The 22266-nt window shown below is 36.4% G+C and overlaps 2 protein-coding genes across 2 annotated transcripts; one reads left to right on the forward strand and one right to left on the reverse strand.

Annotated features, from left to right (window-relative positions):
• The first annotated feature begins 2501 nt into the window (after positions 1-2501).
• On the forward strand, positions 2502-14272 carry LOC110441800 (failed axon connections homolog). The gene is made up of 6 exons (XM_021485054.1): positions 2502-2601; positions 2925-3048; positions 3707-3903; positions 10718-10914; positions 11860-11976; positions 12427-14272. Exons 1-6 carry the CDS (start codon positions 2579-2581, stop codon positions 12528-12530), a joined length of 762 nt encoding a protein of 253 aa, XP_021340729.1. The 5' UTR covers positions 2502-2578; the 3' UTR covers positions 12531-14272.
• LOC110441799 (ectoine dioxygenase-like) lies at positions 13196-20505 on the reverse strand. Its single transcript, XM_021485053.1, has 10 exons — positions 20437-20505; positions 20153-20201; positions 19314-19395; positions 18437-18518; positions 17695-17805; positions 17481-17572; positions 16464-16554; positions 15734-15863; positions 15259-15410; positions 13196-14558 (listed from the first exon to the last, which is right to left on the reverse strand). The coding sequence occupies exons 2-10, from the start codon at positions 20169-20171 to the stop codon at positions 14448-14450; spliced, it is 870 nt and encodes a 289-aa protein (XP_021340728.1). The 5' UTR covers positions 20172-20201; positions 20437-20505; the 3' UTR covers positions 13196-14447.
• Positions 20506-22266: the final 1761 nt, after the last annotated feature.

A 22266-nucleotide genomic window follows, 5' to 3' on the forward strand; every position in this document is an offset into this window, starting at 1 on the left:
GTTTTCTTTCCTCAAGTGCAATCTATATTTGGTGATAAATATAAATGAGTTGATACGCTGTAGATTGAACATGTATAAAACAAGACTGATATTTGTAAAACATAGAATTTTCTATAAAGTAGTTGTACAAATGTTTAAAAATCACTCTTTCAAAAACTCTACCAACAGTGGACAGCAAGGAAATTGGTCTATAGTTCGAAGGAGAATGCCTGTCACCCAATAAGTTCTATTTATTTGGATACATCCCTGTTAATGAGGACATATTAAATATTATTTCGAGGAGTACAAACACTGTGAGCATTATTCCTTAGCCTATGGTGGCTGGTTCATTCCCCACCCGAGGCCTTGCCGAGCTTCAATCGTAGAACATCACATATTTCAGTTGAATTTAATATAATTGAACTAATTTATTTGTCAGTTTTTGACTCAATAATCGGAACATCAGTGTTACTGTCATCTACTCGCAATACTACAAACATAGTCATTCAATAATTCAACTTTATCGTCATCTCTAGTAACTATATGATAAGTAATAATATCTATGAAAGAAGTTATTGGTTGTGAAGTATAAGACGTTTTAATTAAGCTTTTAATCAATTTCCAATAAGACTTAGGATCAGAAGATGATTACCCATCAATAATATCATAAACATTTTCATAAAAAGTAACATGTGCATACTTTTTCATATTATTTACTTTGTTTCGCTGTGATTTGAATTTGTTGATATCTACCAGACGTTTGGTTGAGATCGCTATTTTATGCAACCTATCCCTAATTATTCAGTTTGTCTAAATTCAGACGTCATCAATGGCTTATCATTAGGTCTGATATTTACTTCTTTGCTAGGAATACATTCATTGGCAAAAGTTTAAAAAAATCAGTAAAACGATCACAGGCTAAATTAACTGAGTCACAACTATAACAGATATCAATCTAAATATGTTTAGATATAAGTTCATAACATCCCCCCCCCCCCCCCCCCCCCCCNTCAAGTCGAAAGGGAGAATGAAAACCATCAATGCATAACTCATCAGTAGTGACCTGATCATCTAAATGAGTTTCGGTTAGACACACAATGTCGTAGTAATCTACTTTGTCCTCAATGAAGTTATGTCTAGCGCTCCTAATATTTAGATGAAATATAGAAAGCTCGCTAAGTCTCGGACCAGGATTGGACTCGACATCCAAATGCTGTAATAATAGCATTAATAAAATCTCTGAAAACTCGAAATTTCGGAAACACGAAATATATATGATATTTATCTGAATAATTAACCAAGAAAGATTTCTATGCAATTGATGAAGTAGTTTTAACCAAGAATTAAAACCAAAACAAAAAGTGATAAATGACTTCATCACACATCTTCCGTAGACCTTAGAATAAAAGGTACCGATCACTATTCTATGACACATACAAGAATTATCCGTTGTCAAATATGTAACACAAACATTAAGTAGAATAGCGAATCAGTATTCAGAATTTCATTAATAATGTGCAATGTGCAATCCAGCAATTGAAATTGTCAAACCTTATCACTATATATTTAGCCGAAAACAAACATGAAATGCCATGTAAACAAAAACACTGAATATTTGAAAATGAGCAAAGTCACGTGAAGTAATTATGAGACCAACATGAAAGAAGTCGGTTGAGTATAACACTGTCCTGTATCCATACAAAGAAACTTGTGACCCTTTAAAGGTTACCACCCAACGTGACTAGGTTTGAAATGTAAAACATAATATGTCGCCTCACTTCTGATGCTTCGTCGTCATGGTCGTATTATATTTTACCATATTTTTATGCGTAAATTATTTATTTCGAAAATGATCGGCATGATGACGTCTTATTATGTATTTGCAAAACAATATATTTATGCACATACAATGTCGTCAAATACATTTACTGTATATTCCCCAATGGTAATGTACGAACGTTGTCATCAAGGGCGTACTTCAGTGATAGTTAATATATGGTCATCGTTTATTTGACCTATAACCCGTAGTTTGATGTTGATTTTGCTTTTGAACAATAAAAAGCATTCGGGTCGGGTGAAATTCTCGACCGCTCGTGGAAGTGGGTCGGGGGTACACCATGAAAGTGTGATGTGATTATTGACACAGGCGACGATATATCTTCCAATCTTTGTTGAAAAGGCACGTGATGATCATCGGGTACCTTTACCGACAAGGCCTTAATGTACTCTTTGCTAAATGTGGTAACGGTTCGGCTAAAACCTTTAGTGATTTCTTGTACGTAGTCTGGTCAGAGATAAGATGTATCCATATACATATATTCTGTTTATTAACGATGCAATGATTATAAAGACTGAACTGTTTATCATTAATTAAAATATACAACAACGACACATTTTGACTTTACATGATACCATTATAACGTTTCAATGGAATGTAAACTATGTGAATGTAGAGGTCGATATGTCGGACGCAGCACAGAAACTCACCTGTAACATAAGGACGAGGTTGGTATCCATTGGTATTATCACAATACTGACATTGAGTATATATAGTGCTCGCCATTCACAAGAAGCTAGACGAACAATCTATACATCTAGGATGGTACGAGGTACTCAAGTCAGGTAAGAACTACGCTTTCCCATTGTGATAGTTTATATGACGACAATTGTTGTAAGCTGTAACATAATATATACTGCTTTGACGTGAAAGTGCATTGTAAGTTGTACCATTACATATACTGCTCTAATGACATATGTGATACTGAAAACGCTTCTCCGTCCAGGATACTAGAATTCGCTTTCGTCGGTATCTTAGCCTGACTCTGGTTCAATGTATCTAGGTTCATTACTTGAGTATATGTACAGTCAGTTTGATTCCTTTAACAATAACAGATACTTGGTTTTATCAAACCCTAAATATTTATTATGTATTGCCTTTATCACAGCGGAAGCGATACGAATCCCATGGTCACGCTCTACCAGCTAGGGCGCGCTCCACATTCGCCAAGTCTTACGCCATTTGCAATCAAACTTGAAACCTATCTACGGGTAGCAAACATTCCATATAAAGTGAGTTTTTACAATATTATATTTATTTTTAACTATGTAAACTGATATTGCTGTTGACACCCGGCATACTGATTCCCAGTGAACTTACAACGATAGGGGATAGATAGAACGGTTGTTATCAAACATGAGAAAATGATACTATTCGTTTGAGTAAATATACGTTTAGCATTTTAGATAAAAGAAGTGCTTGATATCAGTAGTATATTCAGTTAATGCAAATTGCAAGGCTCTCTTGACCTTTTCTATTTTGTTAGTTGCAGTGTGGCTACAAAAAAAAGAGGGCAGTAGTCAAAATTTGATAAAATGAAAGACTTGTTGATTAACATCTTTACCGCCCTCGGTAAAAAAATGTCCAATTGTTTTTAAAACCACCAGCTTCCTGGATACATTTCTGCATGTATGAAAAATGTGTTTATCAATTTGTCAATTTAACTCCAAGCACATGCACTGACTCGTCACAAGTAATGTCAGTGTTAACAACGTTGAAATGATCAAAACCTTTTTTAAAATGTCTCCCAAAACATATGGATTGAGATTTTTTTAGGGAAAATATTCATAAAAAGTATATTTAACATGTTCTTTATGACAAAGATAGATGTTAGTTGATTAAGATATTTTGTCATGCAATCTTTTATCTCATATCATTAAAACGTTTTAGAATGACCACAGCGGAAAATCTAGCTCCAAGGGAAAATTTCCTTGGATCTCATATAATGGAAAGAAAATTGCCGACTCAGAATTCTGTATCGAATTTCTGAACAAGGAACGAAATATTGATCTTAACAATCATTTAAGCGCCGAACAGAGAGGCGCTGGACGAGCTCTTCAGAAGATGGTGGAGGAAAATACGTACTGGTATGTTATGTTGGTAGCCGTCATTCCATCTCTTCATCATGTTATGACATAGTAGAAGTAAACTACTTCTTTAATATGGAATTGTCATATAACATATCATGCTATAACTTCGCATAATTCAACTCCTCAATTTGAACAAATATGATCTGTTATTAAGTGCTCAAAACGAAGGTTGGGCTGCTGCTGCTTCCTTCTCCTCCTTCTTCTTTATTCCTGCCTCGTATCGAAGATGACCCCCGTAGCATCTGATTTGTCGAGATTTAAATATTGACTTATTTCGCTCAACATTGGTATGTATGTGTATTATGCAATTACGAATACTACAGTGACTTCCGTTAGCATCACGACCACGAAAATATTGCCTGTACTCTAAACCGATCGGAAAAAATGTCGTCGCCATAGCCTTCGCTATCATTGCTATGCTGATGACACATACACATTAATATGGTTCTCCTGTTGCACCATTTGTGCCTGATTGTCACAAAACAATAACTCAACAATTTCATAAATTGCAACGGCACGACCACGCCGTGTACTGAGTTTATTACAAAAACACATTGCATCCTCAATATACATACTCAATTCAAATCCTATCAAATTCAATGTACATCAACATCAATAGCGTTACTTAGATATACTTATCATACTCGCGTATCAGTTTCGTTAAAGTGATACAATGAGGAAATATCCTCAAAAATTTAGAAAATCTGTGCGAACGTGTCGACGTGGTCGCTCTGAATGACCACCTTACACCTTACACACCCACCCGTGCGACACAAGCACGGACACTACATGCTGCCTCATGCAGCACGCATACGACAGGAGAAAACAATTTCAGTCTAATTCGTACCTCAAACGAATGAAATTATATTTCTCCTGTTGCACCATTTGTGCCTGATTGTCACAAAACAATAACTCAACAATTTCATAAATTGCAACGGCACGACCACGCCGTGTACTGAAACCCAAAGAACGGGAAATGTGTATTAATAAAAAATGGCTAAATGCCTAGATTTTTTGACACCGACAGCCTCTCCTCCAAAGAATCATTGACATAACCGTCTTTAGCGTTTTCTGATCTCCATCTGCCGTGCCTCTTAAATAATCTATATCCGATAGCTAAATTGGCTGACCTATTTGCACAACTACTAGCCCCTCCTGACCTTAAACTATGCATTCCATACTTACTAATATCCGACACAAACGGGGAAAAAACTTCGATAAACAATTCGCGCATCCTAGTATAAGAAAGAGGCCGGTTGTCTGATCGTAGAACGAAACCCATATTGGTTTTTGTCAATGATCTGAACAGGTAACTATCCGAACCTACTTGTATTCCTGCTAATTTGATATATATTACAAAGTTGGAAACCGGACATAACTTGGAATACGTTCTCGCTAGTACGACGAGGTTCCCATCTCTGTAGATATCGGTTTTACTTTGTTTGATAAAAATTGTCATATGACTTTCCGCCAATTCTATGTCGCACATTCTCACATTTAACAATTCCGATACTCTGAAAAAACCTGCATACGCAATTAAGCATGAACAAATAGTACGCTGTGAATACAAATTACTGTCACTAAAATTTGCAGTATACATCAATTCCAATAACTCTGGCGTTATTGGTTCTTTTCTATCTTTAGGACCAGATAAACGTCGCTTAGCCCCCTCCAAAATGTTTTTTACAAGCGCACTGTCCGTTGGCGAATTCCCACCAAAAATGGAATGAGCCCATTTTATGCTGTAAAAAGCCTGTACGATGGGGCTAGGCGAAGAACTTTGTTGCACTAGACACGCGAGATACAAAGCCACATGGATGGCCTTAGCCGGTAAACAATCCTTCACCTCTAGTCCTTTAGACAACGCCCATTTCTTCCATCTTGAAAAACCTTGATAGTATGCCCTTGTGGTATTATTAGCTTTACTGTCTATCAGAAGTCCAGGAAGAAGGCTGACGTGTCCGGCTAAGGCCCCAGGTAGCTCTGCAATCTCGTGCTCGAATGCCTGCGAAAATATATGTACACAAAAAACTTTTAATTACACATATCATCAAAAAATTTGTACAACAATACAAATATAAGTACAAAAAACAAACTTCTGCTTAATAGAAAAATACAAATTACAGACAGCCCTGTAATTTAGGACAACCACAGCTAATGCAGCCTGTGGTTAGGACAATTACAGACAGCACCTGTAATTAGGACAACTGCAGAAAGCACTACAGTTAGGGATGGTTAGTATTGGTTACATTAGATATCATCCAAAGTCTAATCGCAGAGCAATCATCTTGAAAGGCAGATCGATTCTCCCCAATACAGACTTATTTCCCTTCCCCAGAGAATATGAATCTTTATTAGTTGGTAAGTATAACATTCCAACCACCTCGGGTCTAAAGCCGCCACCACTTGGACATAAAAATGGCCAAAAACTGGCAGACCTCCACAAAGGTACAACCAACGTGCCGTATGCACCACACTGTTGCATATACTTTAGCACTCTATGCACCAAGCATACTGGTGGCACGAACCACCCGTTCACCCCTTGCCAATCAGCTGTGAACGCGTCCATACCGGACGACTGTGTATCAAAATACCTAGAAAAATATACCGGTAGCTTTCTATTGTTGACACTGGAAAACCAGTCAATTTCGTGAGGCCCCCAAAGGGAATCTACATGGACAAAAATGTCCTTAGACACACCCCAATCATCACAATCAATGATACGACTGATGTAGTCTGCCTGCTCATTTTCCCCTCGAGGGATCCATTCAATATCAATAGAAATACCATTTGCTAAACACGTGTCAAATATTGACAACGCAAGACTTTGTAGCTCGGATTTCATACTCCCTTTGTTTACAATACACACAACGTTCTGGTTATCTGTGTACCATTTCACACGCTTACCTCGAAGCACGTGTACCAATGACAACAATACACTACTGACAGCTGACAATTCACGCCATGTCGAACTTTTCTCCTTCTCGCTATCACTCCACATACCGTGGGCGAAACCAACCGGGGTATCTACCTCATATCCCCCGAAACCCGTACCACTGGCGTCACTGAAAACTATTTTTTGACAGGAATAATCAAAATTAAACTTTTTCTCGTTTATTCGATCGACACTCCTTTCCCAAAAATAAAGTTGTTCAATACTTGACCTAGACAATACTATTCCGGCATTCCATGATGGGGCAGATGCTATATCAATACTTAAGCTCTTTGTCATTATATATACAACGTTTCCCAAAATGTATGACATTGAAACTATCTGTCCTACAATAGATGCTACTTTCCTAGTCCAAACCGACTCAAATTTTGCCATATCGGATTTGACCCCCAAAATACAGGACCGTAACTTGTCTATTCTGATCTGTGGTATTTTTAAAATGCCCAACACGGTGTCTATAAAGTTTCCCAGAAACACTAACTGTCTAACAGGCACCCAAGTAGACTTTTCCGGTTTAGGAACAAAACCACTTTGGATCAGATCATGTTTCACCTGACAAGCTATCAACGTACACGCAGACTTGTCAGCGTGTGTACCCAGGCCGTCATCAAGATACATAAGAATTTCCTTGCCCTCAGATCGCCATTTTTTAACTAGAGGCCTGGTGATCTTACTATACAAATAACATGCGGAACTCAGACCAAAAGGTATAACTTCGAATTTGAAAAATCTGACTTTATTACCGAATCGCCATGAAAAACCCAAAAATGTTTTGTGTGGTTCGAAAATTTCAATGTGGTGATAGGCCGAATGTATGTCAAATTTAAAACAAAAACAATCATTTTTGATAAATTGCATGGCCACCCTTATATCTTCAAACTTTACACTACATTTCCACAGGTGTGCATTGACGTGTCTCAAATCTAATATAAGACGTTTCTTACCGCTAGCTTGAACGGACACTGTCAATGGGTTAGTGACGTAAGGCATCTCGCTACACTCTACAACCAATGACCTTGCTACCAGATCTAAGATCGCTTTCTCAACAAATGATTCATGTTTCAACGCCGACTGATTATTTTTTAACCATACCGAACATGGAGTAGAATAAAAGGGAATCTTGTACCCGTTTCTGATAGTATCCAATATAAAATTGCTACATCCTATACTCTCCCAGAACGAAATACGTCCTTTTAATCTACCCTTGACTTTGATATCAGCTTGCCCTTGCTCGTATTCATAAAAATCATCAGTCAAAAAATACTCATCTTTTACAAAGTCACTCTTTTCCGCCTGCACGACTGGACTTGGCTTGGCCTGGACACTCGTTTCTCCAGTGTGAGAATGATCCACAGCTAAAACATCCGCCTCCAGTCGTCCGCCTTCGTTGTGGGTAAGTGTGTGCGTGTGCTGACCCGGCCTGGGATGCGGGCCACGCGTTGACCCATGACTCCTGACCTTGGGGCACACGAAAGGGCAACTGAACACCAGAAACACCAGGACCAACACTCGCAGGCTTGTAGACACTTTGTTTACGATTGTGCTGTTGTTGTTTTCCCTTCTTTTTCTTGAGGGCCCGATTCTCCGCCCTGTTGATTTTCCCCTCATCGTCAGAATTACTTGCTATTGGATTGTGCTCGTAATGACGCACAGTTTCCCATCCACCGTCACTGGTATCCGCGATTTTAATTAATTTGTTTCGCTTGGACAATTTCTCCTGCACACTAGCTACTAATTCGCACGCATAGTCGACCTTTACATTTTGTAAAGCCCAAGACACTTGATCCAAATCTTCCTTTATTTCTGTGTTGAGGGCAAACTGCAGTCTATGACTCTCGCTTTTCCATTTGAAAGAATGTTCCACCTTTAAACGCTTGACCTGGGCGGACACCTGCCCGGCCGACCCCTTTACTTCCTCCTTCAATTCCCCAATTTCGCGCCGTAAATTTGCGTTTATAGACGCAATACTGTCACCTTGCGATTTCACGGCGTTTAGAATGTCTCCTAAACTTATCTGTCCTCCTGAATTTAAAACTCCATCACTTGGAGGCAGTGAAGAACCCTCTGCAGGATCAGACATCGAAAAATGTGTTTACTTTACCTCGCTCTCAGTACTTTAGAAAATCTGTGCGAACGTGTGTCGACGTGGTCGCTCTGAATGACCACCTTACACCTTACACACCCACCCGTGCGACACAAGCACGGACACTACATGCTGCCTCATGCAGCACGCATACGACAGGAGAAAACAATTTCAGTCTAATTCGTACCTCAAACGAATGAAATTATATTCATCAAACAACAGGCCAGTTGGGATACAATTTCAGAAAAGCTTGTCTGACAAATATCAGTACCTGGAGGAACGCCAAATGCTAAAGCTTAATCAGGAAAAGACGGAACTAATCGTCTTTCCCCAAAGTGTCAGCAAACAATGACTCTCCAGCTCAAGGTTGGTGTCAGAACTATCGAGACTCTCCCAGCTGTTAAAAACTTAGGGGTATACTTTGATAGTTCACTGAACATGGCGAAACAAGTGAACGCTATTGCCAAATCCTGTTATATAACTACCAGATCAGGAACATCGGCTGTTTCCGGAAGTTTATAACTAAAGATGCATGCAAGATTTTGGTTCATTCACTTGTTACCTTTCGGTTTAATTATCTGTCAAACTAACTAGTCGTCTGCAGAGGGTCCAGTACACTGCAGCACGGCTGGTTACTCGTACTCGAAAGAGAGAGAGCACATCAAGTGGTATCTTCATTGCACTGGTTACCTATACGATACAGGTCGCAGTACACAATTTTGGTAAACAAACAATGCACTGAATGGAACAGCTTCCCAGTACCTACAAGAGCTTGTTACCCTGTATCAGCCGTCAGAATCTTTGTTGTTTGTTCCAAACTCTCGTACTGTGACCTATGGAAACCGGTGCTTTGTGAGGATTTCGGCTACGTTATGGATAAGCTTACCAAATGCTATAATAAAGTCAAATACCCTGGCCAAATTCAAGAAGGACATAAAAACTCACCTCTTTACGTCTGCATTTTAGGCTCTTTGCAAAGACGTTATGTAAATACCATCCTTTATTTATTCATTTATGTTCACATTGCGATGATTATCTGCTTGAGTAATGTATAAAGGTGATTGTAAGCTTTTTTGTTTCACAATTATAACTAATACTACTATTCATATGTTGTGAAGAGCTCTTGAGTAATTTTACAAATTATGTAGGGCGCTATATAAATGATGTATATTATTATCATTAATATTATTATCATCTACGAGTGTTACAACCGCCTTTACCATTAGAACTTGTTTGGAATATGCTAGTAAACTAGCATCACAATCGAGTTCCGTTTTCTGAGACAGTCAATGTTTCAAAATAAATTCTGAATGCACAGAAAGTTAAGCTATGTGTTTGCAATTTAATTGCAACTAGATGTAGCAGCCAACATCGTGTGTTTGTGTTTCCCTCCCGGATGTACCAAAGGACGATAGTGTTGTCAAAGATCTTTTCGTACCTTCCAAATAGTCAAAGAGTGATGCATTAAACAAAAAGATGTATAACGTTTTCCAAAGTCATTTCGAGTTATTTCGAGTTGCACAGCGACTATTACCAAATATATAGGATATAACATTATGCCATTACATTAGAATTTGGACTATTATCCGAATACATTAAAAAACCATTTCTGTTCATATTTTATGGCTTTTGTGAATTTTCAAATATTAATTTTGTTTTTATCTCAGGTATGATCATGGTCAAAACTGAACAGAATTTACGATAGGGAATAATAATTCTTTAAAAATAGTTTTTGTCGTCCTTCATTAAGACCGTACTCCTTTCTCCTGATATAGGACTGTAGTTCTCGACCGTTGGGTGTATGACAAGACGAACGGAGCTCCCACTGCTTTAGGGGTCCCTAAAATACTGCGGTGGCTCTTTAGGTCAAGGATTAAGACCGCGGCCAAAAAACAAGGGATGGGACGACATACCCAAGATGAAGTCGAACAAATCCTGCGTAGTGACATCAACGCCGTTTCTGATTATATTGGTACGTAAAAAAAGAAGACAATTCTAGATGACGTAAAATGTAAGCAAAAGGAAATTGCATTATCGATTTGTTTAAATAATTTTGTGAATATATATAAAGAAATGATACATTACTACAATGTACTAAAATTCGCGATTCTCCTCGGTGGATTTATGAATAACGACCTGAATAAAAACAAAAATGATTTGCTGACATCATCTTATTCATGGTGCGCTGATAGTACGCCCCCATTTGATATAAACTATTGTACGCTATGTTAGTGTAAATATATGAATACGAAATGCAGACACAACCTATCAATATTCTACTACTTACAGAAGACAGACATCGTATTACACCAGGTTGTGGGACGCGGTATCCCTATAAATAGGAAATATAAAATCACCAATAATGTTTACTTTATATGATGGCGAACGGAGTTAAAAGTATCAATAGTTTGATATTTAATACAACTAATTGATTAACATGAAGTATGTTCAGGGGCTTCATAATGGGGGAAAAAACACGCACATTTGTCAAATCTTTGCTAATTTGCCTGATAAGATTTCAACGGAAGTTTATATTATATATATGTCTTTTTAAACTTTCTCCATGTATCTGTATTTTAATGCTTTCCTTATTGGATAACTGATGGACTACTTTTGGAGTAATAATATCTTAAATAGAAATATTTGTCTCAATAAGCATGTACCAGTAACATAACATATAGAAACGGAGGTCCAATTTAGGTCAGATACACATACTTATGGCCTCGGCCACGAGGACTTTACGGTATGTGAGCTAGGTCAGATACACATACTTATGGCCTCGGCCACGAGGATTTTACGGTATGTGAGCTGTAGCCTGTCCAAGTTCAATGAACATCAAGGTGGATGTAAATAACGTAAATAACGTAAATAATATACATAGTCACATACTTCAAAAGCTTCTTTCAATACATAACAGGCACAAAGAAGTTTCTGTTTGGAGATGCAGTGTCCCAGTATGACTGTGCCGTATTTGGTATGATGGCAGCTATGTTCTATGAACCATTTGGTGGAATAGCTAGAGGCGTCATTACTGGTAATTGTTTCGATAAAAATATAAATCACCTGATAAAGCTATCTGTAATTTTCGGATAAAAATATTAAAGTAAAAGGGGGACGATCACATGTTTTCTTTTTAAGTTTTGCGTAAACATATCTACTAATTTATATCAATGCTCTTAATGTACATATATTGAATAATGAATTAATTCATTAGTGTTCCATATTTGAAAATGGGAAATATCAGTTGTATTTCAAAATACATTTTCATATCAGTTGGCAATTGTGAGCTTCCAACATAATTGTGAGGGGATAGAAGTGTTCTGTACCCTTTTCTTTGGGAACATTGTAGAGACTAAATGAAGATATGTAGCAAACTTTCAATAGTTTCAATTTTATATCTTCATTTCAACTTTGTCGGTCACTCGTATTCTCGCTCCCTCTTGATTGGATAAATCATACAACCTTTGTTATACTTTTTACTCAGATTTTCCCGTTGTGCGTGGCTACTGTGATCGCATGAAGGCGGAGTTCTGGCCGGATTGGGAAGAATGTACGACCGGCGGAGGAACCAGGCAGGCCACCAAATAGTCATCACTATTCTTGCGTACCTCTACCTGTAACTTTCTGACATCATATGTACGTGGAATGTAATGAGGACAATTCATCACTTACACGCTATATGCTAGTCCAAGTAAACGACATTTGACTGCATACATGTATCTCCTAAACGGCATTTATCATCACGTTTACTAAACGTCATTAGTTCACACATCGACAAAACGTCATAGGCCAAATATCTCCCCTGCGTGGTAGAACAACATAATACATTACGTCACTAGGTACCTTTTCTCAATCAAATGACAATTAACCTCTCCTCTGTAGAGCACACATATAATGATCACAGGGCTTCATATCGCCTGCACCTTCCAGTACAAGTTTTCCTTATGACGTAGGACAAAAATGATGATCGTTGAATTAAAACTTTCATAATTTTATTTGAAGGTGTTTTCAGGGTCTTTTTCTGAGAGGATTATTTCTGAAATACCATGTATGCTTATGAGTGGTACAAGCGTAATGTAAATTATAAGTAAATCATATCAGGTCATTCGCTGTCGAGTTAGTTTAAGCGATTACCATATCAGTATAAATTATCTAGAACATGTTCAAGGTACAAAAGAAAGATTGCTTATCCCCTGACCTATATTGTCATTCAATTAGTTTAATCTGAATGGTATTATTGTAATACGTTATCATTTCATTAACAGAACGAAAGAACTTCTTCTGATATTCCGCTTTTCTTTTCTTTAGTAATTTTGAATTATTGTGAAAGCTTTCTGGTCGTTAAATTGTTTTGTTTTGTATATTTGTTTTCAAATATTGACCTTACCCCTCGATGCTATTTGTTTATATATTTTAATTTTTTTTATTCAAAGTGCCGTTATTCTAAAATGTTGAAGGCACAGGGTAAATGACTGGTACACGTATGACTTTAACTTTTTTTGTTAATGAATTGTTTGGCTGTTGATAGCCTTTATTCGTACGTGAATGGTATATCTATTTTGTACATATGTAAATAAATAGTATGCTAAGGAAGACTATTTTGATTATGATTATTGACTTTTGTTGACCAATCCGCCTTTGTTTGGAAAATATTGTTTGTTAAAAAGACGCTTGATCTCGTCTTTGAATGATACTTTTTTTTGTTGATGACTAATATGACTGAATTCATTTTTTGCCGATGAATTATTTGACTTTTGTTTATTATTCAGTTTAAAATGTTACTTTGTTGCTGATTGCTAATATGAATTTGGATGACATGAGGGGTTTAGATGACTTGTACTACTTTGGATGAATTTCTCTTTTTGTTTATGACTTTATGACAAATTTCGGTTAATAACTAGCTAATTTAGTTATGCACTTTGCCTTCAAGGTGAATAATAAGTAAAAGTTCATACGAAAGACTTTGTTTTATAAAAGAAATATTAAATGATTTTGGTGACCACGGTGTTAACATATTGCTATCTCTCTACACTGAAACTTGTATGCAATGACTTCAGTATACATACATCTCTGCACAACAACTTAGTGTCATGTTTTTAGACATCAGACTTGCCGCATTTTTGCATTCCATGGGGAACAAATTTCCTCTATGTAACAGAGCAGTGCATTTCCATAGTTCGACCCCTATATAAACCAATCAATTAACCATGACAGACAAAACTATACTATTCGATGAGCGTATGTATTTATTATTTGTACTATTTCAGCATAGTTATGTGTGATATCCTTGTAGCTGATTAAAGATAGTTGTTATATTCATTGCAAAAATATCAGATTTGGTGTTCGTCGTTCCTCAATCATTGAATTAGATTGCTTCAAGTCAGCAAACTGTTTGTATCGAAGTTGATATTCTTATTATAAAATAGTCTATGATTACGTCTTGAAGAAGTTCACGCGTCACGTAGGTGTCCAGACACGGAAATTGTTGCTGCTTAAACCTTACTGTTAATATTCTGATTTGTGAGCCTTGACCGTGTTGTCGACATCAGGATCCAAAAATTCCTTTCCAGACAGGTCGAAGTAGTTTGTGCACTCTTTAATGGCCGAGTTGGGAACCTGTTGTAAATCAAATATTATAAAATTCCTATATTTATGTTTGCTGTATACATGTTCAAAAAGGATAAACAGAGAGTGTTGAACAGCGTTAAGAATGTAGTACATGTGTGTGAAAAACATGAAGGCAAAAGTGAATCATATTAGATGAAATGAAAAATGTTCATCTCACTTCGCATAAAAGTACGTAATTTGTAAAACTCATGCAGGAGAGTAGGATTCAGTATTGGATTGGTTTGAATGGCTGGGGGGAAACTGGGAAAATACATCAAAGTCACTACATGATACAAATAAGTAATAATTACAATATTCAAACAGTAACTTGAAATTGTATGTGTTGCTTAATTGACACTTAAAACCTCCAGACATGCATACATAAATAGTATTATATTCCAGTCTTGTGAAAAAATTAAAGCATTCCCTAACTATTACTTGAGTTACCTCCCTGTACTCTACATCTTTCAATTGACAAGCTACCAAACAATTGTGTGTCTACACACAATATTGGAAACGGTGTACATACATGTTTATACGTAGTCTTCAAAATGTTATTTTGGTTAATATTTTTACGGGCAATCCAATAATTTAAAACAAACGATATATATTTGTTTGAAGAAAACACAAACAAGAACACAGAATATGGTTATCAAATCATAAGTACTTAAAACAGATGCATTATATTTAACTAGAAGGATGTACCTACCTTCTCTATTGGGGTGTACTGGGGATGATGATGTGGGCGCAAGGAGTTGTTAGACTTAAGGTTGTACGAATACAGGAGAACCCATCGGCGGGTATCGCTTGTGTTTACGTCACTGGTGTGAAGCAGATTGCAACTGAAGAATATTGCGTCACCTACAACAAGCCAAATGATAGTGTCCAACACAAATATGGGAGATATTTGAGTGATGTGTAATTGATATGGATAAGAAACCAGGAACCAAAACAACGTTAATGATTGCATTGTTTTGGTGTTGATTACCATAACATAACATTACTAATGTTATTGCAACATAAACACCGACTAGATTTCTCGAACATATCATGAGAAAATATCGAGAGTGTATATTTGAAAAAAATCAATATAATTAATCATGTTGGATTGATATTTAAAAGAAAAAATATTGATGACGACTCTCAAACACCCTTTTGGCAAAATAAAGTAAAATGTACTATACCGGGGTTCATTTCCACGTATTCCAGGGGACATTTCGCCTTGATGTCTTTTACCCTATCCAGCTCGGCCTGGTGTTGTCCTGAGTAGGGTAAATGGTCGATACGGCCACATTTGTGGGACCCTCGTAGGATCTGAATAACATTTAAAGTTTTATAAGACGGAGTCTATAGATGTGATTAAACAGACAGCATCTCTGGATTGACTACATTCCGCAGTTAGGATATGTATTTATACTTGTACCAAAAATACACGGTTTAGGTATTTATTAGCTCAACTTCCGAATGGTTATCAAATTATAATCAAGAACTAGCTGTCGCCTTGCATAAAAAGGAGACTTGTCGTTGATAGCTAAAAACTCAAAAAGGAGTGGACTTTTTAATCTCTGGTTCTGGTCTTTTGCTCTCGTTTTATAAATTCTTAAAGAATGTTGAATTATCTCAAATATGTTTACATAAGTCACAAAATCCAAAAAAATAGGATAAAAACAGTCGTGGTATGTAAATTGTATACTTCATATATTTGCTAATGAAAAATGGTGTAATGTTACCATACTATACCGTTACCTGTTTAAACAAATCATTGCATAAAAAGAAACCTTTATCATAAAATAATATGACGTGTTTATTAACTCTCAATCCGTGTAATAATTTGGTCTAAAGAATCTTAAACGAAGCCTTGGTGACTAAAGAAATTAGGTTGAATTGATTGGATAAAAGGATGAGTGACGTCACCTGTAGACAGCCATTAGCCTTAGTGCACTTGTCCACAGCGATAAAGGACGTCAAAAGTTGGGGGAACAAGATACTATTCTTGTACCAGTACCTACAAAAAACCGTTTATGTTAAAGAAAATATAAACTCAAAGATAATATACCCAAACGCACAGTTCTCGTGAGGGTGAATTTGTTCGGGTCATCAACGTGAGAGCGGAAATATGATCCACCGAAATAGCATGACACGCTTGAAAATTAGCCGCAAACTACACTTTCGTCATTGAATAGCGAGAATGTTGCTGTAGTGATTCATATAAAAGTTCAATGTGGTTGTTTGAAAATAAGAAAAGATAAAATAAGCAAGATATTTGCATATAACCGGAGTATTTATAAACTGTATTAGACTGTATTACAGTGCAGTGATACATGTCTACCTACCTGATGGTAGGTAATATAAACTGAGTGGGTGTAGTTCAAACATGTTTTAACAATTTAAACTCTATCCATTACCATCTTTATTATTATGGCGACTGCATGCGGGTTGATGTCTTCAATTGATAAGTCACAATTATGAGAGAATGGTGGGGTAATTGATCATAAGGCCACATGCAAAACTATACTTAGCAGAATGTCGTTTGATTAGTAATTGTATGAGACATATTGCATAGTTTAGTTGTTCGTATAGACACGGACCTAAATTATATCGTGAAAGGTTTTAAAATAGCGATAATTTAACTAATGTAAACTCAATTTGTAACTTTCAGTCAAAGTCGTGAAAAAAGAAGCTGGTGTAAAACAACCCCACTATGAAGCAGTATAATAATGGATGTGTATATATATAGATATTTATATATAACATTGGTATAGTATACTAGTGAACATATATTGTAAGATTACCGTGTATGTAATAATGGTATTCGGACAGTCAGTTTACACAATAGGTATATATTTTCGTAACTGATATTGATTGCAGAATAAATAGTTATTTAGAATAATGTTAAAAAACACCATCTCTATGTAAGGATAGTTGACCTACCCGTAGTCCTGGTGCCACAGTAATCCCCCTCCTGTTCGGGCATCCTTTTGTACAAACTTAGCGTGATAATGGTAAACCTCTCCCCCTAATAACTATAAAACAATTCAGCAATTAAACTAAAATTAACTACAACATGTGCCAATAGTACGTTGTATAGATTATTTTACAATATTAACTTTTTAACAATACTTATCACAGAAAAAGGTCTACCCACCTTTTCACTTGTATTTACTACTTTTTCACTTCTAGCTACCATCCCAGTGACGTCATTTCCGGGATGGCCCCATATGACAAATTTGGGCTCTTTTCCGGTTCCATCGGGTAGCTTTAACACAAAACATCACATCAAAGACTCAATGAAATAGTTTTAGATAACTCCATTGCAAAGCTAAAGAAACCAAAATAATGACTGACTCTCTAAACATAGGATGAAATTAATGTATACTGAAGAATATACGTTCCAACGCAATACTTCAAAACGAGAGAACTGCTGGTTTTACACATATTCAGAAGAATTCCCCATTAATTCATGACGAAAAAGCAATATTGGACCCGCATTTGGTATTTTTAAACAATTGGTATGACTTCCGTTCAAAACTTGAGGAAAGGCAATTAGAAAACCACCTTTATATTTGGCAAACGTTCTGCTCTTTGATTCTTATATAAATTGAGGTGAAAAGTTGATATCATAAATTTGTTGCTGAGACGTCTCAACAATAGCAGCGTTGCAACGTTTTTCCGTTTTTATATAAAATGTTTGCTTCAATGTTATTTATTCATTAAAATGGGGTTTAAGGCAAACACATGTTTGCGTGGTCCCTCTGTTCAAACTGTTGCTCCGGCTGTGTCATCAGCAACAGTCTGACATTCTGGGCTGTTGCCCATAAACAGTCAGCAACAGTAGGATTAATGTTACCTAGTTGTTAAACGTGATTAACAATTCAGTAGATATTTACCCCATAGCCATATTTGCTCCTCATTTCGGACTCTTCCAATACTTTGGTCACTTTGGTCGTTTCCTCTTTGTCCAGGAATCCACTAACAATATATAATAATAAGACAAAATTGATTGATATGCCAAGGACCAAATCATCCCTAATGTTGACAAGAAAAAAACAATCAAGGGAACTTAGAAGACAAGACATAACCATATCAATGATAATAAAGGTTGCTTTCTGTCGTTTGTCTTTTATGATCGGGGGAACACAGCAGTGGATAACAGAGTTGATATGAGCAAATATTAGCCGATTGTGTGTGCATGCATTATCACATAATGTTTTCAAACATACTTATGTATCATTTTGTATTTCTACCCTCTTAGTGGTGTATGTATTACAATTAAGAGATGACAAATATTCACTATCGACATGCTCGTTTGGCATGTGTTTGTGTTATTCAAAATACAGATGGATATTATTGATTTATTCAAACAGAGACATTATAAAAAATGGTAAGTTTGTTGGAAAGTGTCGACGGACATTGTCCTTTTAACCCGAATCGACATGATCATTTACATTGACTACCCCCTCAATGTTAAATTGTTTGTTTATCCGTACGACATTGATGGTTACTTGTTTATTGTGAACAACCTTGACACTTCATCTTTGGAGCTTATCAATACTACATTGACAGTTAAGTGTATGTAGTGAACAGCCTTGACACTTCATCTATGGAGTTTATCAATACTACATTGACAGTTACGTGTATGTAGTGAACGACCTTGACACTTCATCTATGGAGTTTATCAATACCACATTGACAGTTACGTGTATTTAGTGAGAACCCTGACACATGAGGTATTGAGATATGTATACTACAGTAATTATCACTTACCGAATCATTATGTATCCATGCTCATTATAATCCTTTAGCATTTGTTCCGTCACCTCAAAGTTGTCGGGGTTATATTGATATTCTGCAACATAAAAGGTCGGTTGAAGGTGCACCTCATCACTTATAATGAGCTATATTGACGACATAAACAATCAGCATGTATACAAAGGTCAACCCCTCTATAAAATTGCAATAGAGTAAATGCTTTATTGTATGGTAAGCATCTTGAAGCATATACATCATTTAGACAGAGGTAACTAATCTATATATGAAATATAATTAACATGTAATAGATTAACTTCATTAGAATGCTTTTACTGCAACTATTTGACCCCCCCCCCAACAGTAACACAACAGGACTCAAACAAAACCCAAAATAACAGGTGAGCTTACCAACAAATTATGACGTAAGAATTGGTCATTTATCAAAATAATTGCAATTTTCGTCAGCGATAGTTGTATTAAGATGAATTATTGATATTACGGGTGAAATAAGCACTCATCTCTATCGATATATTGACATTTAAAAATATGTTAAAAAATTGAAAGTTTATAGATAAATAAAGGTAGAAATACAACGTAATGAATCACCTATTAAAAAGTAATCGATACAGAAAGGCAAGCATACTACCGTGTAAATAAATTTAATTTACCATATAGCCTTTTCGTCCTTTAATGTAATTAATATCGACAGCAAAACACAATCAATGTTTAAAGTGTTCCGCAGTTTAAATACGTAATACTGCGTTTATGTATCATCAATCCTAAATCTGAATACAGTGACAAACTATGTCAGCATTTAAAACCCCTGGAGTGGGTGTACACACACACATACTTACCTGCGCTTGTGAGTTCCATGGTATACCTCTTTATAGCTGACACGCCTACCTATATCAAAACATACAATGGCATTACAAGTTGATAATTTCAGCATTGTAGCATTGTGTATGTCTTCTTCTTAATTGTTCGATACCGTGTCGAAACAATGTAAATAATTCACATGACACAGCCTCATGCGATGACTAAATTCACATCGTCTAAATTACTATTATTTTGGCATTAATGAATCTCCGAGATTATCAATCCATAAATTAAAAATGTATGATATTCAAATTCACAATACCTGTTTTAAATTAGAATTATAATCCACAAAAAAGGCGTTGATTCTCGAGAGTTTTCACCTTAACCTGACCTTTATGTAGGCGCTGACCTATAAGCGTATGTTTACACAGACCTCGATGTGTACACAACCATGTTGATTACTTGATCTCTAAATAAACAGAAATATATGGAAATATCACCACGATATTCACGGCCTCCATGAAATGTTAGATGTCGGTTAAGTAGGTGTTATATAGTCGCAGATTGTATAATTTGACCGAGCATTCTAGGTCTCCAGAATATAAAAATTATTCACGATTCGTGATTCGCACTTTTAATTGCATTAAAAGAACGTAAGACACACACATGTAAATGCACCTCTGGAATTTGGTATTAGATTCGTGTAACAAAATAGGCCCGATAATAAGACAATTAAGGATAACATGTAAGTCAGTTGGTAAAATAGAGAGCAGCACTTTGGTCAAAAGTACAATCGGGGTCAAATCTTACGAGTTGGGAAACACCGTGCAGTGACTGACAGAGGTGCTGTTGAAATGTGGATAGTGCTACAGGGCTACCCATCAAGTGGAGAGACCAGGTCCGTCATGGATGACATAGATAACCACGAAAGTGTGAACTCTTAAAACCGGACAGAAGTAACTGTCATTGCCATATGGTTTATCTAGTATTGTTGTTTTGGTAGCTAGGGGAAAGTTAGATTAGAGGTTAGATTAAATTGTCGCACGTGCCAAATTATTGCCAAATTATATATGAACAAGAGGTGGTACGGGATCATTGATAGTTAATAAGATATGTACATATGTATTATGAGTTTTGATAAAACGGAATTACATGGGGCAATCAGAGGGAGGCTCCAAAAGACGTGTGTGAGAGAGAGAGATGCTCCAATGGACTTGAGAGAGGGAGTCTGCTCCAGTAGGGGCAAGACAATATTGTCGCAGCCACAATGCGAAGCGAATGTTAAGTCCACATATGTTGTTAGCGTGTTATGTAATATACAGTAAGCATAAAAAATTAACAACACTGCCCTGTACATTCATTTTTCTTAGATTTCATCAGTAATACTACGTAGCCAAATAAGTGTTGGACTAAAAGGAGGGAAGGTGCATAAACACTTCAATTGTATGGTTTTCAAAAGTACAGGATAATTGCTTCAGTCAAATTTAATAATGAGTTAAGGGTGTATATCATGAACCGTGCCACCTCAAAAGAGATAAATGTGACCATTGATGTTACGGCAAACTTAGGCAACTATGAAATCCACCCGCAAAGTCTACCACCTTGAAAAAAGAACACACATGTGACTGCATTTATACAAGTGTGTAATACATTACACCGCACCATACCGCTGTTCCGTCCTTTTAGGACTCATCGGTGATGATAGGGACTAAATAGTGGAAATCGAAACATATGTTGCAGGTTCCCGTTTTAGAGGCTGAAAGGTGCTATTTGAAAATTGGAGAAACGTATTGATATTCGGATCAAATATTGCAGACTACAGTAGCAATTGAGTTAGAACGTACTGAAGCAGCTCTTACCTATCTTAAGTCGAGCAGGGTACATCACCACTATCTAATTGTACCAGTTGGCATGATAACTTCAGAAACAAGTTATCAAGAACAACACGGGAATAGTATTATGTTTCTTCGACGGTCTGAGCATACAATTTATATGTCTATTGCTGCACATATGAAAAGATTATTAGTTATTCATGAGTCGCGCGTAAGTCATAAAATATAATTGTTCATTGCCAGTAATGTAATGCCCAAATAAAATATGGCCTTAACGTATACAATTGAACATGTGATTTAGATTGAGCCCGCAGATGCGC

The sequence above is a fragment of the Mizuhopecten yessoensis genome, unplaced genomic scaffold (genome assembly GCF_002113885.1).
Source record: "Mizuhopecten yessoensis strain PY_sf001 unplaced genomic scaffold, ASM211388v2 scaffold716135, whole genome shotgun sequence".
Classification (NCBI taxonomy): Eukaryota; Metazoa; Mollusca; class Bivalvia; order Pectinida; family Pectinidae; genus Mizuhopecten; species Mizuhopecten yessoensis.